The 23,056-nt window shown below is 51.6% G+C and overlaps 1 protein-coding gene across 1 annotated transcript in view; it reads left to right on the top strand.

Moving 5' to 3' along the window:
• ADCY10 (adenylate cyclase 10) overlaps positions 1-23,056 on the top strand; it is a 68,835-nt gene that overhangs the window by 21,393 nt on the left and 24,386 nt on the right. Inside the window, exons 10-21 of the mRNA XM_082702618.1 lie at positions 148-266; positions 1,243-1,319; positions 3,004-3,193; positions 5,592-5,647; positions 8,503-8,656; positions 10,493-10,685; positions 11,202-11,288; positions 13,103-13,377; positions 14,961-15,097; positions 20,074-20,202; positions 21,326-21,604; positions 21,693-21,983. Of these exons, the coding sequence (XP_082558744.1) occupies positions 148-266; positions 1,243-1,319; positions 3,004-3,193; positions 5,592-5,647; positions 8,503-8,656; positions 10,493-10,685; positions 11,202-11,288; positions 13,103-13,377; positions 14,961-15,097; positions 20,074-20,202; positions 21,326-21,604; positions 21,693-21,983 (1,987 nt within the window). The remainder of the gene's footprint in view (positions 1-147; positions 267-1,242; positions 1,320-3,003; positions 3,194-5,591; positions 5,648-8,502; positions 8,657-10,492; positions 10,686-11,201; positions 11,289-13,102; positions 13,378-14,960; positions 15,098-20,073; positions 20,203-21,325; positions 21,605-21,692; positions 21,984-23,056) is intronic.

Genomic DNA, 23,056 nt, shown 5'->3' with positions numbered 1-23,056 from the left:
ACATTCACTAAACAGAACACAGGCAGGAGAGAAATCATGATGAAGTGGGACCCAACAGGGAAAGTTGCTGCGCACATTCCCCTGGGCCTTCTGGCTGGTCCCCTTTAAAGGTCACTATGCTGTGTTTGCTGACTCTCTCCCTCACAGGGCTGCTCCTTCCTCTGTGTCTTTGGTTTCCCTGGGGAAAAGGCTCCTGACGAGGTCACTCATGCCTTGGAGAGTGCCGTGGATATATTTGACTTCTGCTCTCAGGTTCACAAAATCCAGTGAGTGTTGACCTTGATCCCATCCAGTGGTCCCTGAGCCTTTTGTAGTATCTAGGGAGAGAGAAGACAAGGGCAGGGAACAGGAAGTGAGGAGAAGGCTGTCTGCATTCACTACTGAGGGCTGACCCAGCCCCGGTGCAGTGATAAAGGGACACCCTTACAAAGTCAAAACGCAGTAGGTTTGCCAGAAAACAGAATGGGGTTGTGTCTCGATGCTCTGGCCTACTTCTTGGTAGAGGCTGAACCACCGGCGCTGAGCTGGACACCTGCACTGATTTTTAATAATTAGGAGATACATTGAGTCCTTGGGCTGGAAATTTACATATTGATCTGGCCTCCAGATGATCTACTCACAGTAAAATGGTTAAGATGAGTAAGGGTTACTGTCCCCAGCCCTGGCTGCCTGAGAGCCCAGGCCCTGGGGTTCATCTAACCTGAACACCCCAAGGACCCAACTTGTAGCTCGACTTTAACGCGTATCACCCCCGGCTCTAAATATCCCCGCCGTGTCAGCCCCCAGTCATCTGTATATGCAGCCGTCCTCGGGAACCAACGAAGTTAGCTTCTGATGCCACATACTACATCTGAGTTACCTCCTTTCAAAATAATGACTTTGTTCTTTCGAGCAACAGCAAAGATAGTTAAATTCCCTCCAGCCACAGTCACTCTCCATTGAAAGTCCACTTGGGGCGATGAGAGGTTCTTTTCTAGAAAAGTGGCCCATATGAATACTTATAAATAGCAGAAAAGTGAACCGATTTATCACTTCTAAAGACTTAGTTCTGTGTCTGAAACCATCCCCCCTTCATAGCTCTAGACCACCCTGTCCAGCGGCCCTAGACTCCCCGCCGTGGAAGAGTTACTTGTTGAAAACCCTTTCCCTCCCTGCCCGCCCCCTGCCGCCCTCCCCACGGTCTCTCTGCCCATTTTCTTTCCCTTTTGCCTTACAACTCTCTTGCTTTCTCCCGGGCCCCAGTACTGTCTCCATCGGCGTGGCCAGCGGGATCGTCTTCTGCGGGATCGTCGGACACTCTGTGAGACACGAGTACACAGGTGTGCTGGGCTAGCTCACCTCCCCGCACCTGGCCCCCAGCTCTGTGGGAGGACGGACGGAGCTGAGCGACACGTGGGCCCTGCCCTGTAGAGCACATAGTCCTCAGGAGGAACCGAGCCCTGTAGCTTCACCCACTGGCAGCTCGACGCTCGCAAAGCGCGCGTTTCTGGGCTCTGCACAACTCTCAGATGTGTAGTGCTCGAGGGAGTAGTGGGGGCTCTCAGCCTGGAATGAGGCCGAGAATGAGGGGACTTTCTAGTCGCTGCCTGTTAACATGAGACAGTTACGCCTCTTAATTCCCCTCAAAAAATCCTAAAGAAATTTAAGGATATTGCTATTCCTGATAAATAACATGAATCTCAAAAGGAAATAGAAAGTAAATGTTATCTCGTGGTTTCACTGCTTTGACTTCCCTCCTACTACCTTATTACCGTTTAAGATATTCAGAAACAAAACCTCTAGAATACTGGAAGAGCTATGTCTGAAACGACCGATGTCTGATAGGATTTCTTAAATAATGCAGGGTGCAGAGCAGATGGGAGTGGGAACGGGGCAGGACTGGCCACAAGTTTGGGGCTTTTGGGGCTTTTGGGGCTGGGTATGGAGATATGATACCGTGCTTTATTGCATGGTTAAATTTTAATAATCAATTTTTAAAAAGATTTTATTTATTTGACAGACAGAGATCACAGCAGGCAGAGAGGCAGGTGGAGAGAGAGGAGGAAGCGGGCTCTCCGCTGAGCATGGAGCCCGATGCGGGGCCCGATCCCAGGACCCTGAGATCATAACCTGAGCCAAAGGCAGACCCTTAACAACTGAACCACTGGGGTGTCCTCACTCACGGATCTTTATAAACTGTCCCCTGAGGGGGGCACTGTTACATCCCCATTTACAGATGAGGAATTGAAAGCATGGGAGAGTCCGAAACTACTAACTTGCCCAGGGAATTTGCTAACATACAGATAGAGATGGGGATTGAAGCTGCATGGCTCCCTTCAGCCTGTACACTAGTGTATTACCCTTCTGTCTTACACACTCACCCCTCCTAGCCCTAATTATTCAATCTTAAGAAATTGCCAATGGGGCGCCTGCGTGGCTCAGTCAGTCAAATGTCTGCCTTCGGCTCAGACCATGATCCCAGGGTCCTGCATCGGGCTTCCCTCTTCCTCTGCCTCTCCTACAACTCATGCTCTCTTTCTCTCTCTCAAATGAATAAATAAAATCTTTAAAAAAAAAAAAGGCATTCCCAAATGAAGGTGATTCATTTTGAAAATGGAATGAAAAGTTGCAATTTTGTGCCTCATGGGGAGGTCAGTGTCTCCCACCCAAGCTTGTGCTTGTCTGTCTTGTAGCAGAACACCAGCTGCGGCTCATCTGAGAGCCCTCAGGCCTGTGGTCACTGCCCATACAGAACCTTCTCCATATTCAAGACCCTTTAATCTCCGACCACATTGTCCCCGCAGCCTCCCAGGAGAGGTAGAAACTGTGTGGACAGCTAATCAGGTTAACTCCCTGTATAGTTTTTAAAAACCGTGGGCAGAATGAAGGTGGTCGAAGGCAGGACTTCTGTGTCATTCATGAGAGGCCAACGAGTAAGGATTGAAGATGCCCCTTGGGGATCACATTCTAATTGTTCAATGGCTGTTTTCTCCCTGGTCTTTGCGGTCTTCCTTTCTGTTTCAGTTATCGGTCAGAAAGTCAACATCGCGGCCAGAATGATGATGTACTACCCAGGGATTGTGACGTGTGACTCCGTCACCTACAATGGCAGCAACCTCCCGGCCTACTTTTTCAAAGAGCTTCCAAAGAAGGTCATGAAGGGTGTTGCAGATTCGGGACCGGTCTACCAGTGTCTGGGGCTTAACGAGAAAGTGTGAGTGTGGGGCGTGGATTTTGTGGTACTTTTTGGTAAAGAAGTGGGGAAATTAAGATAGCAAAAAAACCAAACCAAAACAGAACCCATTGGTTGCCCATGTCAGATCTGAATCCAAGTTATGAAATTAAAATCTATGCCTTCCCCAGACCAAGGCCCAGATTTCAAAATCCTTCAACTTTCTCTATCCTGCTGACTCTGTAGATGGCGCAGGACCCCATTCTACCCTCATTACTGACCGTTGGCAGGCAAGTCTCTACAGGTTGTGCAAACAGAACAGAGTCCCTCATTGGAGTATCTCTTTGGACCCAGATGGACACAGTGGCCAACCATGAAGTATTTACTGGTCATGTCAACCGTGTGCCAGGCCTCGATGGGGCTAGAGCGAGTAATAGATGGCTGCTCCTGCCGGCCCGCAGTGAGCCACGTTCCTCCGGAGCCCGGCTTAGACGTGTGGGTGTCACTGGGGACTCAGAACCCCTCAGTGGCTCCCAGGCATCTTTGTGATGACGTTCACTTTCCTCGAAATGACGCACAGAGCAGTCCCTGCCTTTCCAGCTTGGCTCCTCCTGTGCCCCCTTCTCTGGGCTGTCTGGAGAGATGGTCTTCTCCATGACCCACCCCATCCCCAGTCTGCTGGGGACACTACAGTCAACTTTTGAAATCTAGCCCAGGGATCTCTTCCTCCGTGAGGCTGGCTCGGAAGGGCCCAGTCCAGCCCGGGCAGCCCAGTGATTCCTCCTCGATGTACCTCTCTGGCACGCACCCCGCACAATTACTGACCCGATAGGCTTTTCACTTCCTACATTGAGGGCTCTTTGCAGAGACTGGCTATTTCTTGTTCATTTTTATATTCCCAGGCTTGGCGCATAGCGGGCACCGACAGTAGTGAATGAGTGAGTGAGTGAATGGGACATGGAAAGGTATCGATTCTCCGTGTCAGCTAGAACCCAGGTCTCAGCGGCCAGACACAATCAGGGCTACAGCTGGGTCAAGGAGTCTTTCTTACGGACCTTTGTACTCCCGGGAGCGGCGCTGCACATGACATGCGCAGACCATCAATAAAACACTATTTGAAGGAATGAGTAAAGCCGGGTTTCGAAATGCACAGTAAGGCTGCGTTCTGGGCAGCCGCAAAACCTTGGTGGCTTAGTAGAGACCACAATAAACATTTGTTGGTCCCACAAATATGTGGGTCCAGCCGATCTGGGCTGGATTTGGCTGATCTTGACTAGGCTTGTTCCCATGCCTGGGGCTCAGCAGGCCGTCGGCCGATCCAGGACAATATCAGGGGGGATAAGGGTGGAGTCTGGTGACACGGCGGGGACGGTTTGGCTCTGTGTGTCTCAGCCTGCATCACCCTGCGCCAGGCATGTCATCGCAGCAATATGGGAAGAGCGAGAGCGAGCGAGCCCAACGCCCAAGCATGTCTCCAGTCCCTGTGTCAGGGCTGGTAACATCGCACTGGCAAAGCATGCACAAGGCCGAGCCCACAGTGAATAGCACAGGGCACAGACACAGGTAGGGGTGAAAAAGGGTGGCCGTTAATCAGTCTGTCTACCCCAGAAAGCCAGGACTACCGGATCCCAAGACTGGCAGCCTCATAGTTTTTCTGTACCATTTCTGCAAATATGAGAGTGTAGAAGTGCAAATATGAACCGGGCCTGGTGCCTGCCCCCAAACTCAGTTTCATAGGGAGGCGCCAGCGTATACAGTAGACAAAATCAGCTGTATGTTGCATATGCTGCCACAGAGACACAACAAAACAGTACAGTAGTGCTGGCAAGGCAGGGGTCCCGTTGCCTGAAAAGGCTCCTACAAGAAGTGATACGCGTTGGGTAAGCGCCGGCACCGGCGGCTTGATGCGGATTTTGTCGGTATTCCTGGCACTGTCCCCACTACCTGTGGGATCTTGGGCAAGCTAAACTCTCTGCACCTCTGTTTTCTCCTCTGTAAAATGGACATACTTGTGCTGTCTTGGTGAGGTCTTCATCAGGAGTCAAGGATGATATATGCAGAGCGCATGGAGCTATGAGAGGCACAAAGCGTGGGCTCGCCAGGGAGGGGGCCGCTGCTGTTTGAGCGCCCGGTGGTGCTTTCTGGGCTGTGATGCCGTATGCCACGTGCGTGTCCTTGAGTCCCGTCATGGTGACTGGTTTCCCCAGAAAGGGGTTTGCTTCCACCAGTACAGACTCAACAGGCATTTACTGAAACTGTCCCAGGCTCCAAAGTTGTTTGGGCTCCTTCTTCCCAGGTAAGAATTTCTCTATTCTCCTGCCCCAGGCATCTGCAACCCTTAAGTCAGGGGAAAGGAGACTTTCCGGGAGCTGAGAATGAAACACTTTCGCTGTCGGTATTTCCCTGTTGTGACTCTAACTTCTTTTCTTTTCCGGTCCAGCATGTTTGGCATGGCGTACCTCATCTGCAGCAGGGACGAGGGCTACCCGCTGCTGGGTAGGTAGTGGGCCTTGATTTTTGACCTTCTTTATCGAACCATGACAAAACACACAGAAAATACAGCAACGTTCCGTCTGCGACTTACTGAGCTGCCACAGAATGACCCTACAACCGCCATCCAGGCAAAGTAGTAGGAAAATAGCCGTCCTCTGGGGGCCCTCACAGCGCCCCAAGGTGTCTAACACTTGAGGTGACTCAGGCCTGTTTGGGGCGTCCTGTAAATGAAGCTGCCGACGTGTCACCACACGCGCCTCCCGTCAGCCAGCTTTACGCCGTGAGACTGCCCTGCGGCGGCGGGTGTAGGGCTCGTGCGTTGGTCTGCACCGTGCCGCGGCAGCCCGTCTGGTACACGGGCCGCAGCTAGTCCTTCCGTCCTCGTGCAACCCTGCCGTGGCTTCCGGTTCTTGGTTTCTATGGGAAACGCTGCCGTCAAGATGCTGGTACTTGTCTCTTGGTGAACACACGTGCGCGTTTCTGTTGGGCGTGAGTGTCGGGGAAGCTGTCAGGACGGTGGGCACAGCTTTGCTAGGAGATGCCAAGTGATTGTTCAAGTGGCTGTGTTTGTTTATATTTTTTTTTCCTAAAGATTTTATTTATGTGACAGACAGAGACCAGGCAGAGAGAGAGGCAGAAGCAGGCTCCCTGCCGAGTGGAGAGCCCGATGTGGGGCTTGATCCCAGGACCCTGGGATCATGACCCGAGCCAAAGGCAGAGGCTTAACCACTGTGCCGCCCAGGCACCCCTGTATTTGTTTATATTCTGACGAGCAGCGTTATTATGAGAGTTCTGGTCACTCCTTGTCCTTACCAACAACTTAGTTTTAACAGTCTCTGATTTTAATGGCTCGGTTGGGTATATCGTGGCGTCTCCTTGTGATTTCCATTCGTATGTCCCTGATATGGCTGAGCTCCTTTTTCAGGTGTTTGTTGGCCCTTTGGACATCATCTTTTATAAAGTGTCTATACAGATCTTTTGCTATTTATTTTTCAATTAGGTTCTGTTACTTATAGATCTGTTCGAATTTTTTGTATATCCTAAAAATGGGTACAGTCTCTTGTTTTTCCTGTACGTAACTTTTCCCATTCTGCACTTACCTTTCAATTCTGTGTGTGTATGTGCACGTTTTTCTTAAGATTGTGTTTATTCTTCTGTCAGAGAGAGAGAGCACAAGCAGGGGGAGCCGCAGAGACAGGGAGAGGGAGAAGCAGGCTTCCCGCCAAGCAGGGAGCCTGGTGTGGGGCTCAATCCCAGGACCCTGGGATCATGACCTGAGCCGAAGGCAGAGGCTTAACAACCGAGCCCCCCAGGCACCCCTCGGATATTTTATTCTAATGTAATCCAGCTTACCAGTCTCTTATAGCTAGGACTTTCGTATACTATGTAGACATTTTTCTTCACCTGATAGTCATGGAAAAATTTTTTTAAGATTCTCTTCCGGAAATTTTGTTTTACCTTTTACATTTAGATCTGTGATCTAAATCTGGCAGTGGCAGTGATCTTTTTGTGACTTGTGGTGGCAGGGACCCTATCCTAAGAAAGCTGACTTGGGACTAGACCTCACAGGGAAGTGGACATAAAACGAGGGAGGGATATACCCTCTGGGGAGAGACCCTCCTAAAGATCTGCCCGTGGATTCTGAAGGCAGCCATTTCTAAGAACACTTGCGAATTCCTTCCGTTAGACTTGAACATCCCTAAAAGCATCATCATAGATTAAATCCCGGGCCCAACTGCATTAGGACCATGAGGAGGAGGCTCCGTCCCACACTGTGGGGGAACGTTGGGACAGAATCCTGATTTCAGCAGAGCCTTAAAGAATGGCAGAGGGTCGGCAGCAGGTGTTTTTCAGAGTCTGATCACTTCTTGTAACTCCAGGCCCCAGACTCCCAAGGCCGGAAAGGAGGAAGAATGCCCACTCTCCCTCCTCCGGGGCTTTACTGTCCAGCCTAGAATATGCTCACTGTGGTAGTGAGTGACAGCAAAAGGAAGTCCTAGGCCCCCTCTGCAAGACCAAGGACTCAATATGGCAGTCATATTAGAACACGGTGGCACAATATACGATTTCTCCCTGATTCCATTGGTGAGAGGCAAACATCAAGCTCACATACCTTATCCTCGAAGCTCTAGCTGAGAAAGAGACTGTCAGAAGTTGGGACTATAGGAATGCCCTTCTCTTACAAGAGCTCCTGTAAATGAAATTGTATGCTCACCAACAACACAGATGTCAACAAAACTATAATCAAAAAAGTGTTTTTTTAAGATCAAAAATTGAATTTTCTTAACACTAGTCATGTTTCTAGTGGCTCTGGGATAAGGATAATTTCTCATTGATAAAGAGCAAGTTTCTTTCATAAAATTAGAAATAAAAAAATACTGTATCTGTAATTGTTCAATATAGGAACCCTAACTTTAATACATTTATTTTCCGATGTAAAAATCTGGAGATTTACTTCTAGTGGGTTACAGAAAACAAGAAAAAGGAAAGGAACACAAGCTCCAGGGACAGATAATGTTGGCTGAGTTCTTGTTGTGTAATCTAAGCAGTTGGTCACACTGAATCTTGGTTTTCTGTGCTAAAGCTACATGGATATTTTAATGAACATTATAAAAGTACTTGCCCTCATGGCTTGTGGGGATCCAACAAAACTGTAAAACTACATGGTTAACTGGAAAGCTCCAGAGAAAGATTAAAAAATATTTAAAGTGCACAGGATCTCAAGAAAGTTCATGAAAACAATTCCATGGAAATTCCAAAGGTATTTTTAGAAGTTGTATCACTATGTGCTTTTTTTGTGTTTCTAGATTATTTTATGTTCATTAGGTTTGCTCCTTTTTTATAAAATAAAACAACAGGACGTGATAAGGAGATCAAGTACTTCATGTGCACCATGAAGGAGTTTTTGGTGTCCAACTGCAGCCGCGTCCTAATGTACGAAGGGTCATCAGGATACGGGAAGAGCCAGATACTTATGGAAATTGAGTATCTGGCCCAAGGAGAGAACCACAGGTGGGTGTCTTGCAGTGACCACTTCTTGGGAACCCAGAGAAATGTCCTTAAAGGATTCATTTACCCTAGTGCCCCTCTCCCTCTGTCATGTGTCCTACGTAACCGTCCCACAACCTGTCAGTTATGGGGTGTCCTACCCTCTGCACTAAGCGGATAATTGACGATAAATAATGTTGAATGAAGAAATGAGAAGCTGGGCTGACCCCTGACATGCCGCTGTGGTGCCAGCCGGGGCCTTGGTGCCACTCTCTGTCACCGGTGTGCAGTGGGAGCGTGGCGGCACGGACCCTGAGAGCAAGGCTGGGCGGGATCTAAGAACAAGCCCAGAGAGGTGTCCGGCCAGCGCCAGAGGACCGCTAGTTCAAACCACTTAGCCCTGTGAGTGGAGATGGAGAAGGCCAGGCCCCTGGATTTTCTCTTGGAAGGCAGAGCTAAGGTTCTCACACCGTCCAGCTGTTACCGTAGGAGGAATGTCACAAGGGCACTGGGACAGCCCATGTGGCACTTTGAGGCCAGGGGCCCTGTGGTGTTTGGTAGAGTGACCAGTGACGGTGACTAAGACGAGGACTATGGGGTCTGCTTATAAACCGTACACTAGTGTAAGCTGTTTTCCTCTTCCACTGTCACATCAAGCCCAAGAAGGGCTGGTTTGTATCTTTAATGGTGCTGAGGAGAGATTTCATAACGAGGAGACACTTCCTCATTTGTTTATCCTGACCCTTACCGAGGACCTACCGTGTTCCAGGAACAGCCTAGAGCTAAATTGCTTTGCTGGGGCTGCGTACACAGCACCACGGCCTGGGCGGCTCGACGAACAGAAATGTACCATCTCTGAGCTCTGGAGGCTTGGAGTCTGAGATCAAGGTGCAGGCTGGTTGGTTCCTTCTGACGGCCTTGAGGGACGGTCTGTCCCATGGGTTTTTCCCAGCTTCCAGGAGTTGGCCGGCAAATGTTGGTGCTCCTAGAGCTGAAGTAGCATCACCCAGTCTCTGCCTTTATCCTTACATAGTGTTCTCCTGTGCCTTGTCTGTGTTCTCATAAAAACCCTAGTGATTTTGGATTAGGGGCTTCTCTACACCAGCATGACCTCAGCTTAACTTACATAATTCCTTCCATAGCGACCCTATTCCAAGATCACTCGGAAGATCACCCTCCGAGGTACCGGGAGCTAAGATTCCGACACATGAAATTGGGGGGGACATGAGTTACCCCATGACAAGCATCAGTGCCCCCAAGATGAGTAATATCCGGTCCCCGCCCTCACAGAGCTCTCACGAAAGAGGAGAGAGCAAGAGTGAAAACAGGTTGCGGTGGGGTTGACCGAAGTGTGTTAGCGAGGACTGGGAACCTATGACAGAGAGGGGTCTGGGACCCAACGTCAGGGCACCGGGGAGGGTTTCCAGGAGGCTGCACATGAGCGGAGATTTGCAGGGATCGGACGGGGCTGTGAGGAGCCGCTGCAGTGGGGGCCACGAAAACTTGGAAATGGGAGAGAGGATTTGCATTGGTCCAGCACCAGCGTGTGGTAGGGATCCACGGAGTCGTGGTGCTAGACAGGTTTCTCAGCAGTGTGGGTGACAGTCTGCGGGGCTGGGGCAACGTGGTGGGCATGGGACCGCAGAAGAGGACATGGCTAGGCTGACGTTGGAGGGCTCCGGGACACGGAGGGATGAGGAGCTGCGTCAGACGCAGGAGTAAACCACAGCTTCCAGACAGCTTAGGGAATTGTTGTTGTAGCAACTGAACAGGAAGAGCCAGAGCTTTCCTTCAGCCTTGATTATTTTCACAAAATGTGTTTAAGTGTTCCCTTGGGCTGCTTGGTTTTCTCACCAACAGGACCATTGCTATCGCGTTGACCAAGATCGGCTTCCATCAGAACTTCTATACCATCCAGATACTCATGGCCAACGTTCTGGGTCTGGACGCCTGTAAACATTATAAAGAACGACAGACCAACCTCCAAAATAAAGTGAAGACTCTGCTGGACGAGAAGTTCTACTGTCTCCTCAACGACATCTTCCACGTCCAGGCGAGTGGCGGGAGTACGTCTCCGCAGCAGAGAGACGTGGGCACCGGCAGCGGCTGCTGCCTGGGGTCGGGCGACTTCGCGTCTCTTGGCCGTGGATCCTCTTTCCCTTTTCTCATGCGGAGAGTCTGGGTGACGAGGAAGCGGCTCCCAACCCTCCCCGCGTGAGCTGCCACCTTCCGTCCACCTCCCGCACGCCGAGAAAATCCATGGGGCCCCTGCGGATCCGTCTTGCCTCACGTCTCCATCAGAGCACCCCTGCACTAGCTGAGGCAGGGCACAGAGCCCCTGGGCTCCTGCAGGCAATGGCCGGGGCAGAGACGGAGTATGTCCTGGCATGTCCTGTGTCGGTTAGATTCAGCGACATAGGGGAGACGGCTGGAAAGGACGTTATGAACCGTCTAACACGTGAGGCTTATGATGCTTTGAAGGCCCAAAATGGTAAAGTGATTTGCCCACACAGCTAGTAACTCCTTTTGCTTTTTCCCAGGCTCAGTATTCTCATAATTCTTTATGCAGTTCCCTATTTCACGAGAGGTTTCCAAGATGACCACCTTTAAAAAGCAAAAGCAGCTGGAAACCTTGTTTCTGAAGATCTTGGAGCAAGTAAGGGCACCGGATCGCAAGCGATGGGGCGGGACAAAGGGAGGTGGCCCGAGGGGTTCAGAGCTTCGAAGCCCCTCCTCCTCCCAGACCTCAGGTCCAGGGTGCGCTCCTGACTCCCGGGGGTCAGCCTCTTCTTAAACCAGCCCCTCTCCTCCTCCCTCTGCTTGAGATCACAGGGAGATCCAGGTGGTTGGTCGGTAGGCTCTGTAGACAGACTACCAACATCTGAACCCTTAGGCCTATCACTTGCTGCCTGGGTGACCTAGAGCAAGTGACTTACCTTGTCTGTCATCCGTAAAAGAGGAAATAATAGTACCTGGGTCACAGGGTTGTGTAAAACGCTTAGAACAGGGCCTCTTTGGGACACCGGGGGACTCAGTTGTTAAGCGTCTCCCTTCGGCTCAGGTCATGATCCCTGGGTCCTGGGATCGAGCCCTGCGTCCCGCATCGGGCTCCCTGCTCATGGGGAAGCCTGTCCTCCCTCTCCCACTCCCCCTGCTTGTGTTCTCTCTCTCGCTGTGTCTCTGCCAAATAAAATTAAAAGAAAAAAAAAAGGAACGCGAACCTCCCCGTTAATCAAAATGTCCTCAAGGTCAGTGAAGAGTAAATCTCTGGTGACAGAATGGGGCCCGACGAGTAGGCTTGTTGAGTTCATGTAACCAAACAGGGTGTGATACTTTATAATGATTGCCTTACGAAATCTGAAATTTTAAAGTAGCTTTCATTTGTAAAGACATGGAGGGGCAGAATGGGTTAACCAACTGTGTTCCCAGAAGGAGCCAAGAGAAAGGAAGAGCTGTGGGGAGCTCCGAGAGTGGGGAGGGCTTCTCCGCGGGACTCTTGCTCTGTTGAGACCATGTGAGCTCTTACTTTGTTCAATGCCGTATCCTCAGCTCTGTGCACCCCTGATGGCTGCATAACAAATGCTTAATGCGTGAGCAATAGTGCAGACCTGTGAGGGAAAGGCAGCCGGCCAGCTTAGTCTCCCTCAGCCCTGCCCACGGAGCACCCAGCCCAGTCGGTGCCCAGTTAGTGTGTGTTGGATACATACACGTCGGTTGAGCAAATGTCCATTAGATAAACCCAAGAGATCTTTGTTTGCCAGTAGATTAAAATGATGTGTGGTAAACTTATCGGTTCTTTTTTTTTTTTTTAAGATTTTATTTATTTATTTGAGAGAGAGAGAGTGCAAAACCAAGGGAGAAGGCAGAAGGAGAAGCAGATTCCCTGCCCAGTCCCGACGCAGGACTCCATCCCAGGACCCTGGGGTCATGACCCCAGCCAAAGGCAGACGCTCAACCGACTGAGCCCCCAGGCACCCCACATATCAGTTCTTCTAATGTAGTGGGTACTTCCACTTGGCCACTTTACCCTACAAACTTTGCATAATCTTCACACGAGGGTTTGACAAAGTAAGAACCCGTGCCAGCCAGCTCTGTCTAAACTGCCACAAATTCCTAGAAGACTCTAAATTAGTACAAATTTGTTGGACAGATTTTAATTTAGCACCACATAAGGACCACGTGTCCCTGGAGGACTATGAAACCCATGGCGGGGAGAACCTGGAGCTGCGTCACCGACAGAACAGTCTTCCCCCATCGAGCCCGCCGTGCCCTCCCTCCTCCCCTCCGCTCCCCGCTTCCATCCTCACCCCCACACTGGTGGATACTTGTTTTTAAAAACTCATGTTAACAAAATCTTAGAAGTTGAAAAAAAATGCATACACATGCATACCCATACATGAATGGGCTTTCAAATTTTTGAATAAAAATCCAAAGTCCTCCCGCATTTTCCTGTTTCTCCATTTTGTCCAGACAGTGAAAGAGGAAAGGATCATCTTCATCATTGATGAGGGCCAGTTCATTGACTCCGCCTCCTGGGCCTTTATGGAGAAGCTTATCCGGACGGTTCCCATCTTCATCATCATGTCCCTGTCTCCCTTCACGGACACGCCCTGCGCGGCCGCCCGCACCATCATGAAGAACAGGAACGCCACCTACGTGACCCTCGGGGCCTTGCAGCCGAAGGACATCCGCAACAAGGTCTGCCTGGACCTCAACGTCCGGTGCGTCCCCAAAGAACTGGACACGTGGGTATCCTGCTTCTCTCTGGAGGTCTTCTTCCCCGTGTCCGTCCCCCAGATCCAGACTGGATCCCGATTCTTAAAACACACCTGAAGGTGCCTATTTCTGCATTTCCACGGATCCTACCTTTCAAAAGAGCCGGCTGTCGCGGCTGGTGAGGTGGACCGTGCTGCCCCTTTCCCGGTTAGCCCTCCTGCCGCGGCTTCTCCCGCTTCGCTCAGCGACATCAGATTTGTTTCCCTTTCATCATGCTGGGTGTGGGCACGCTCCTTTGATCAGCAGTGACAGAGGGCACGACGGTTGTCACAAGAGGCCAGCTGGTAAGCCTGAAAGACACAGCCTGTGCCGAAGCAAGGTCGGCTGGAATCACTGTGTCTGCGGCAGGTGCCGGAGGCGGGCTCTTTCCACCACTGCTCCCAGCTCCTCAGGGACTCCCCCACTGGGGTCCAGACTGTGGTCCCCTTAACAACACGGCCACTTACAACCCACCTTGGTATCTGCGGTCTCTTCTTTCTAATGAGCTTGCTTTGCTGCTTGATTTGCTTTTGCTGAAGTCTGGGACGAAGTCTCACTTAAAGTAACTCCAGGAATGAACCCAGCTCCTTCCCTTCGCCTCTTGCTCATCCCCTCTCTGAATGTGTATGTGCAGATTTTTCTCTCTAAATGTGTACATTTTGTGTGTATGTGTACATATATGTGTGCATTTACCTTTTGATTTAGCAGCCCAATTCTAGGAAACTATCTCAAAGATATATTAACAAAGCTATAAAGAGACGTATGGACAAAGTTTTATCGAAGCATTGTTTGTGTTAGCAAAAGACTAAAAACAACCCAGAAGTCCATCTCTAAGAGGATAGGTAGAATAAAACAGGATACATGCACACAGTGGAGAGCTACATAGCGTTAAAAAGAATGAGAAGATCTACTGATAGGGAGGGATGGGCAGGATAAATTTTTTTTTTTTTTAGATTTTATTCATTTATTTGACAGATATAGTGAGCGAGGGAACACACAAGCAAGGGGGAGTGGGAGAGGGAGAAGCAGGCTTCCCCCTGGGCAGGAAGCCTGATGCGGGGCTCCATCCCAGGACCCTGGGATCATGACCTGAGCCGAGGGCAGACGCTTAACGACTGAGCCACCCAGGTGCCCCGGGCAGGATATATTCTTGAGTGAAAAAACAAGGTGTAGCAGAACATGCAGTAGGAGTGACAAGCTGTCTTTTAGGTAAGAAATAGTAAAATACATCTGTGTGCTTTTTTGATATCTTTAAAAACAAACATTGAGAAGATAAGCCAGAAACTAAACCGATATGGTTATTTATAAGGCGAGCAAGGGAGGCAACACTGATTATGTAGATTATCTTTGAATAAATGTATTGCTGTATTCAAATGCTTTGAAATACTTTGAAGAAATGTAAATGTAATTTTTTTAAAAAATGAAAGAGGGAAAAATCAACCCTAAAAAGGAAAAGCAAGTGGAAACAAATAGAGAATACTATTATTTTCAAATAATTAGATTACAGTCAAATATTTTTCCTTCCTAAGAGATGGTTGTTCGGTGTAAACAGGTCACTGTGTTTCTACTGCAGGTACCTGGTGGAGGGAAGCTGTGGGATCCCGTTTTACTGTGAGGAATTGCTGAAGAACCTTGACCATCACCGGGTCCTCGTTTTCCAACCCATGGAGTCTGAGGAGAAGACCAATATGACCTGGAACAACCTGTTCAGTGAGTCTCCTGGTTAAGGCTTCTGCAGAGCGGGCAGGCAGGGACTTTTCCATAGAGGACATCCTGTAGGGTCAGGAGGTTTGGGGAGGTGAGGGGTGCTGGAGCCGGTATCCAATATCCAGACGGTGAGAGACGTTGACCGGACAGTAGGGGAACGTGTGCCTCGGGAAAGAACACGGAAGGACACTGGGGCACCCGAAGCCAGTAACACTGAGGCGGGAGCTCCACGTTACGTGAGGGAGAACATTCCTGGATGTTCTGGGGCTGTGATTAAGACGGAGTCCTTTTTTACGTGTTTGGTGATATCTAACTGCGGTTCTAATTTGCTTCTCCCAAATTGCTAATGATGTTGAATATCTTTTCATGTGGGTTTTTTTTTTTTTTTTTTTTTTTTTTTTTTGCCATCTCTGCATCTTCTTTGGAAACTATCTCTTCATGCGTTTTTCCCATTTTCTAATTGGATTGTTTGGGTTTTTTTTTGTTGTTGTTGTTTTAAATGTTGAGTTCTGAGAGTTTCTAATCTATGTAGATACAGGTCCTTTGTCAGATGAGGGTTTGCGAATATTTTCTCTCAGTAGCTTGTCTTCATTCTCACCAAAGTGTCTCCAAAGTGTTTTAAATTTGACAAAATTCAATTATCAATTTTTCCCTTTATGAGTCAGTTAAATCCAAATTTTTTTCTTTTAAGATTTATGTATTTATTTCAGAGAGGGAGAGAGGGCACAAGTGGGGGGGGAGCAGCAGAGGCAGAGGGAGAAGGGGCTCCCCGCTGAGCAGGGAGCCCGATGCGGGGCTCGATCCCAGGGCGCCGGGATCACGACCCGAGCCAAAACAGACGCTTCACCGACGGAGCCCCCCAGGAGTCCCAAATCCAAGAACTCTTTGTTTATCCCTAGATGAACAAAGGTCAAAATTTCCTCCTCTGTCTTCTTTTTCTTGAAGGTGTTACATCTCACATTTAGGTTTGTAATCCATTTTGAGTTAATTTTCGTGTAAAGTGTGACACTTAGGTTGAGGCCCTTCTCTTCCCATTCCTACCCCCAACGTGTGTCCACCTGTCCGGGCACCATCCATCACACGGCTCTATCTTCTTCCTTGACGTGCTTTGGCGCCATTGTCTAAAGTCAGCTGGACGCGTCTGTGTGGGTGGGTTTTGGTTTCCTCTTTTGTTGCATTGGTCTGTGTGTCTATATCCCTTTGCCAATACCATTCAGTTTTGATTACTATAGCTATCTAGTCTCGAAGCCATAGGAACGGATTCCTCCTCCTTGTTTCAAAGTTGTTTTAGCTATTTGGTTCCTATGCCTTTCCATATGAATTTTAGAATAATCTTTTCTGGGGAGCACCTGGGTGGCTCAGTCGGTTGAGGGTCCAGCTCTTGGTTTCAGCTCAAGTCATGATCTCAGGGTCACAAGATCGAGCTCTGAGTCAGCTCTGCTCTCAGTAGGGAGTCTGCTTGGATTCTCTCCCTCTCCTCCACTTCCTCAAATAAATAAATAAGTCACTAGAATAATCTTGTCTGTACCTATAAAAAATCTTTGGGGGATTTTTTTTTTTTAAATATCTGTTTGTTTATTTTAGAAAGAGGCAGTGAACTAGGGAAGGGGAGAAAGAGAGAATCCGGAAGCAGACTCCTTGCTGAGTGTGGAGTGTGGAGCCAGACGTGGGGTTTAGTCCCAGGACTCTGAGACCATGACCAGAGCCGAAACCACGTTGGCTGTTTAACCAACTGAGCGATCCAGGTGCCACCTTGAAGGGATATTGATAAGAATTTCAATATATATATATTACATCGTAGATCAATTTGGGACAAATTGACATCCTTTTTTTTTTTTTTTTGAAGATTTTACTTATTTATTTTACTCATGCTTTCTCTCTCTCTCCCTAATGTATAAACAAAATCTTTAAAAGAAAAAAAAAGAAAAATTTTAAAACTAGAGAGGTTTTGGTCGCAAACAGTGTGAATGCACCGCGTGCCACTGACCTCGAAACATTAAAATGGTTCACTGTATGTGAATTTCACCTAAATTAAAAAAAAAAAAAAACTCACAATACAGGATCCTAGACTGGGTCCTATATTGGAAGGGGGAAAAAAAAACACCAAAGGACATTATTGCATCACTCGACAAAATTGGAAAATGGACAGTAAATTCCTATTTCACTGTGAAATATTCTGAAACTGAAAATGTGCTCCAGTTGTGTAAGAAGATCTCGCTCTTAGGAAACACTGAGTAAAGCATTTGGGGTAAAGGGACATGAATTGTTCAACGTATGTTCAAATGCTCCAGGAAAAATAGAACGTACAGAGAAAACGTGGGCTGCGGTGGATGAGGCAAGACGTCAACAGGTGAATTTGAAGGGAGAGCACACAGTCTTATTCTCACAACTTGGTTAAGTCTGAAACTCCCAAATAAAAAGATTTAAAAACACCTGACATTCAGTTGTTTCCCACGGAGCTTACGATGAAATGCCGCCTCCCAACGGGGCCTGGTAAGTGCTCCAGGACCTGATTTCCGGACCTGCGTGGCCTCCTCCGTGCTCTGAAATGTGTTCCCGTTGCTCGGCTGCGTCCCTGGCATTTCCAGGGCTGGGGCACAGGCCCTGCTCCTCTCTGCTGCAGACAGCCGTGCCCCCACGGAGGGCTCCTTCCCTCCAGCTCAGGTGTCGCCTGCCCAGCGTGACTTTCTTTCTCTACCTCCACCTCGGTCTGTCCGAAGAAGCCCCCCTGGCCCTGACCTTCCTGTGAGTCTCTGTCACCAGGTTTATTTCCGCCATAAACTGAATCACATTGTGACATTAGCCTCCGCATTTATGTTCTGTTGCTCCTTGTCTCTCTGCTACTGTTGCAAGTCGAGCTTCGGAGCTTCGCTCGGCAGGACGTCTGGCTCCGGGATCTTTGGCCGCAGGACGTCTGGCTCCGGGATCTTTGGCCGCAGGACGTCTGGCTCCGGGATCTTTGGCCGCAGGACAATGCCTAAGACCTCAGGGCGCTCGGTTGACACTGGCCGAGTGGCTGAAAGCTGCCGGGTCCTAGACAGGGACACGAGAGAGCGTGAACGAGCACGGACCACGTCATGCCCTGGGACGCCACTGGCCCACCCTAACGCGCGTGCGCACTCACATGCGGCCGTTTTGGGGTGTTCCACCCAGTCCACCCTCTCTTGGCCTCGCCATCCTCAGGGAGAACCTGCCGTCCTGCCCCCGCCGCACCTCTCTGACCAGGCAGTCGTGAGTGTGGCTCCCGTCCGTGGGCCTCCAGCGACAACAACTCGCTTCAAGCTCCGCCCTTAGCCTGCTTCTTCGCCAACTGGTTCCTTCGCCCCGCGAGGGACTCCTCTGTCCCCAGCTTCGTGGGTGTCTGCCGGCGCGGCGTCTCCCACCATAACCGCGCTCCTCTCCGGATGCTGCGCCTCCAGTTGCCCGTCGGACGCCTTCTGGACCCGCTCACCCCTCGGACTCCGCCCGCCTGACCCGGAGGCAGCGCCCGCCCTCCCCACCACCACCTCCCACGTCTCCCCGCGTGGTTCCTGGCAACACCCCGTCCGCTCCATCCCCGCCTGGCTCGGACCAGCTCCTCGCTGTGCCGTGTACCACGTCACGCCCCGTCGTGGCTGATCTTACGCAGTGTCCCCTCTCCCGTTCCCTGGCCTGCCCCACCCGCACCGGGGCTGCCTTCCGAGAAGCGGCTGGTGGCCGACTCCTCCCCCTTCCCAGGCACCTGCGCTGTCCCGGGAGTGTGCCAGGAGTCAAGTCCAGACTGGACAGTGCGACGTCAAACGCCCTCCACGGTCTGCTCCCAAACCATGTCCCCAGAGCACGTGCCCTAGAGGGGCTCCTGCCCCCTACGCGCTGGAGCCGGCGGCCCCGGCGACCTCACGTTCGCCTCACCTGCAGCGCGTCTGCGGCTGCTGTGCCCTGCCCTGGTCGGCCCGCTCTTCCACTTGGAAACAACCTCCTCCTATGCGCCATCGCGCTACGTCCTGCTCCACAAGGCCGTTCGGAATCCACTTAGACGGAGCCGTGGCTCCTCTCTGGGCTCCCAGCTCACTGCGCTTTGCTTTCTACCCCCTGCATCCGGCTGGCGCCTGACCCGCACGTCCGTGTCGGTCTCTAAGACACTGAGCTCCTCGGGGTGGGAAGCGGGCACCGCTCGTGTCTGTCCCCGTCCCCGGCGATACGGTGCACCGGGGGTCCTCACTCTTAGCGACACTGGGCTCATCTCGAGGCGGCGCCCCTCACGTGGCCCGTTTCCCGCCTGGAAGTGCAGCTCCGCACACACCTTCCCTCCAGGAGGTGAGGAGCCCAGCCGAGCTCACCCTCACGTTCCCACGCCACAGCCCACGGCGACCCACGAATGGCTGTAGGAGTAAGGGAGTGACGCACTGTGAGTATCGGGACACACAGTGACCAGGAGAGTGTGCGCGCCAGCCTCACCACTTTAAATATCTCGTTCTGATAACCGTGTTGTAAGCCGAGTACCGTGTCCCAGAGTGCGTTTGCATACGAGCGTGGGTACCTGAATGTGCACACGGTATACCCTAGTGTGTATTGCAAGATACGCCCTGATGATCTTTGAATCAAACTTCTCTTAAACTGCATGTACTACAGAAGACTTCTAATAGTGATTCTCCATGCTTTGGGGGGTGGGGCAAAACGTTTTGAGTACATTTAGGTTGTCTTATATTAGTTTACTTAAAACATTATTCCAAAATACTGGATGAAGGGCGCCTGGGTGGCTCAGTGGGTAAAGCCTTCAGTTCAGGTCATGATCCCAGGACCCTGGGATCGAGCCCCGCATTGGGCTCCGTGCTCGGTGGGAAGCCTGCTTTTCAGCTCTGCCTGTTGCTCTCCCTGCTTGTGCTCTCTCTCTCTCTCTCTCTGACAAATAAAATCTTTGAGACCCACCTTGAAGTTTATTGTGAAACCGAGACGGTGACAATAACCCCAATGTGTTCTTCCTTTTCATCTCCCTTCAGAGAATTTCAGTAGACCATCTGAGGAACTAAAAATATTGACCCCTAATTATGAGGAGAGAAGTGAAGAAGTCTGTACCCTCGCCAGTGGTGTCAGACTGAAAAACTTGTCACCGCCAGCATCGTTAAAAGGTAAAGAAAATCGGGCCCAGTGTTCCAGGACCTCGCCCCCCGTTTCCCTTCTCTAGGGTGGCTGTCGTAAAGGGAGAGAGGGAGATCGCAAGGGACTGCGGGGGCCGCCCGCGTGGCGTTGCCTCACACAGTCAGAGCTCCGTGGAAGGCTTAGCTTTTCTGCCTCTGACCTGGAGTGCCTGCTCCCCTGGGCATGTTCTGGAATCTGATTTGAACCAAGTTTAGTTCAAGTGCGTAAATGAATGAGGTGCAGTGCATTTTTCATTAAATCATTAAATTAAGTCAAATATTGAGGGAGAAAATCGAAACCTGACACTTTTTCTGCCACTTACTTTTATAAGAAATGGCAAGCGTAGAATTTATATCCGAGCTGTATTCTTACCCCGTTAAAGAAAAATGACTTTCACGCAGTGTTGTGGTAGGGATTCGGGGCTCCCAGTCATGCCGTCCACAAACAGCTGGAAGCGTCTGAGGCTGCCCAGGGACACCTCCAGGTTCTCGGTCTTCGGAAAGCATCGCTGCTCACGCGCTGCGTCTGCCCGCGTGGGAGGGCCGCGGGCTCGGCTTCTGCACTGTTCTGTGGGCAGGGGATTCAGATCTTGTCCCCACAGGGGAGGTCGCGGAGGGGCATCCTGGCCGGGATCTCACCAGGCCGCGCTTAGGCGAGAGGTTGGAGTTGGCGCTCGAGGCTCTCTGGCGGGTTCCCTGAGCGCAGAGATGGCGGCGGCTGCTCCAGGAACGAGGCAGAGGCCGCGAGGGGGTCAGTGCGGGGGTCAGTGCGGGGCAGACGAGGCCAGCCGCAGAAGTCAAGGTAGCTGGCGCCGGCGGGCGCGCTCCGCCCACGGCCGGGCCCACCGTGACCTCCCGCCGCCCCACAGACCTTGTCACGCTCTGGCCCCGAACCCGAACCCCCACAGCGGGTCTCGTTCCAGTCAGGCCCCCACGCCGGGTGCGTCTTGGGGAGCGGCCCCCGCGCCCTCGGCGCCCCCTGCTCACGCTCTGAGGCAGGCCCTGGGCGGGGAGCCCCTCCGGGGCTGGCCGGGGCGCGGGGCAGGCGGCGGCCGTCCCGATGGGCCCGCCGGGGGCAGTGAGCGCCGGCCGGCCGCGTGGCTTTCCCCCGCAGAAACCTCGCTGGTGCAGCTGGACAGCATGAGCCTGTCGCACCAGATGCTGGTGCGGTGCGCCGCGGTCACCGGCCTGACCTTCACCACGGAGCTGCTGTTCGAGGTTCTGCCTTGCTGGAACATGAAGATGATGATCAAGGCCCTGGCGACGCTCGTGGACGCCAACGTCTTCGACTGTTTCCGCAACGGCAAGGAGCTGCGGACCGCCCTGAAGCACAACGCGGCCTCCTGCGAGGTCAATCACCGCTCGCTGTCTCTGAGGCCTGGCCTGGGCATGGGTGAGTGCGCCCCGGGAGCCGCTGCCCCACGCTCCGGCCGCCGACCCCACGTGGGCCCGGGCCGAGCGGTGCGTCTCTGCCTCCGCAGCGCGTGACGAGGGCGAGGAGCTGCACGAGCTGGAGAGCGAGGTCATCGAGTGCCACGTCATCCGCTTCTGCCGGCCGGTGATGCAGAAGACGGCCTACGAGCTGTGGCTGAAGGCCGAGAGGAGGGCCATGCACCTCAAGTGTGCGCGCTTCCTGGAGGAGGACGCGCACCGGTGCGACCACTGCCGCAGCGGAGACTTCGTCCCTTACCACCACTTCACCGTGGACATCCGCCTCAACACGCTCGACGTGGACACCATCCAGAAGATGGCCAAGTCCCACGGATATAAAAGTAAATATGCCTCTGGCCTCGCCCGTCCTCTCTGCCTGGGGCCCGGCGTGGGTTTGGACCCCGAGGGCTTCAAGTCCCCCAAGGCGTGGGTTCTGCGAATGGCTGAAGACTTGTGTCGCATAGATGGGGGTCGGGGGGGCATGTGAGCACTGAGTGCACCAGAAACAGTCTTGCTGTGACACTCACAGAGAGTTTGAGATCAGGACTCCGGCAAAATGGGGTGCACCGAGCTCAAAGGAAAATATCCAGAGGGATGAAACTGACCCGGCTTAATTCACACCAAGGATGGAGTCCAAGGGCTGGGGTGGGGCTCACATGTTGAATGGGAACGAGAGCCAGAGGGGCGCCGTTTCCTGGCAGGTGAGACTGTTGTTCCGCAGTCAGGTTTGAAACAAGGTTCCCTCAGAGAAAGAATGTGAGTGGGGGGAACCATGCAGGGCTAAGCAGGTCAGGGGCTCCGGCTCAGGGCAGACGTTCCAGATCGTCTGTGGTACAAACGTGAGGAAGTGGCAGTCTGGGGTGCGAATCAGCTACACAGTCTGGATTCAAAGGAACATGTACCAGGGACCGTTAGCACAGGCGTGAGGCCAGAGGCAGCGACCCCACCTCCAGCCCTCCCTCATGGGGGATCGGGGGCATCACAGGGCTCTGCGCCCGGGCCAGAGGACTTGGTGATTAGGGCTAAATCTGGTTGGGAAAGTCGAGGGTAAGGACAGGATTCTTATATTTTATGGATATTAGAAATTAGGAAGAAATGTATCTAAAGTGCCTTGTACATAGTAGGTACAAAAATAATTTTTAAAAAGATTTTAATTATTTATTTGAGAGAGTGAGAGAGCCAGAGAGAGAAGGTGAGTTGGGGCCAGAGCAGAGGGAGAGGGAGAAGCAGGCTCCCCGCTGATCAGGGAGCCCGATGTAGGGCTCCGTCCCAGGACCCCAGGATCATGACCTGAGCCAAGGTGGATGCTTAACCAACTGAGCCACCCAGGCGCTCCCCCCGAAATAAATATTTATTCTCACTCATTCTTTATTTCACATGCATTCTCCTTTGATCTTCATGTTAACCTTTCAAG

Source organism: Mustela nivalis, assembly GCF_964662115.1.
Source record: "Mustela nivalis genome assembly, chromosome: 16".
In the NCBI taxonomy this organism is placed as follows: domain Eukaryota; kingdom Metazoa; phylum Chordata; class Mammalia; order Carnivora; family Mustelidae; genus Mustela; species Mustela nivalis.
Note: the sequence above shows the minus strand (reverse complement) of the source record. Positions and strands in the feature narration are given on the sequence as shown.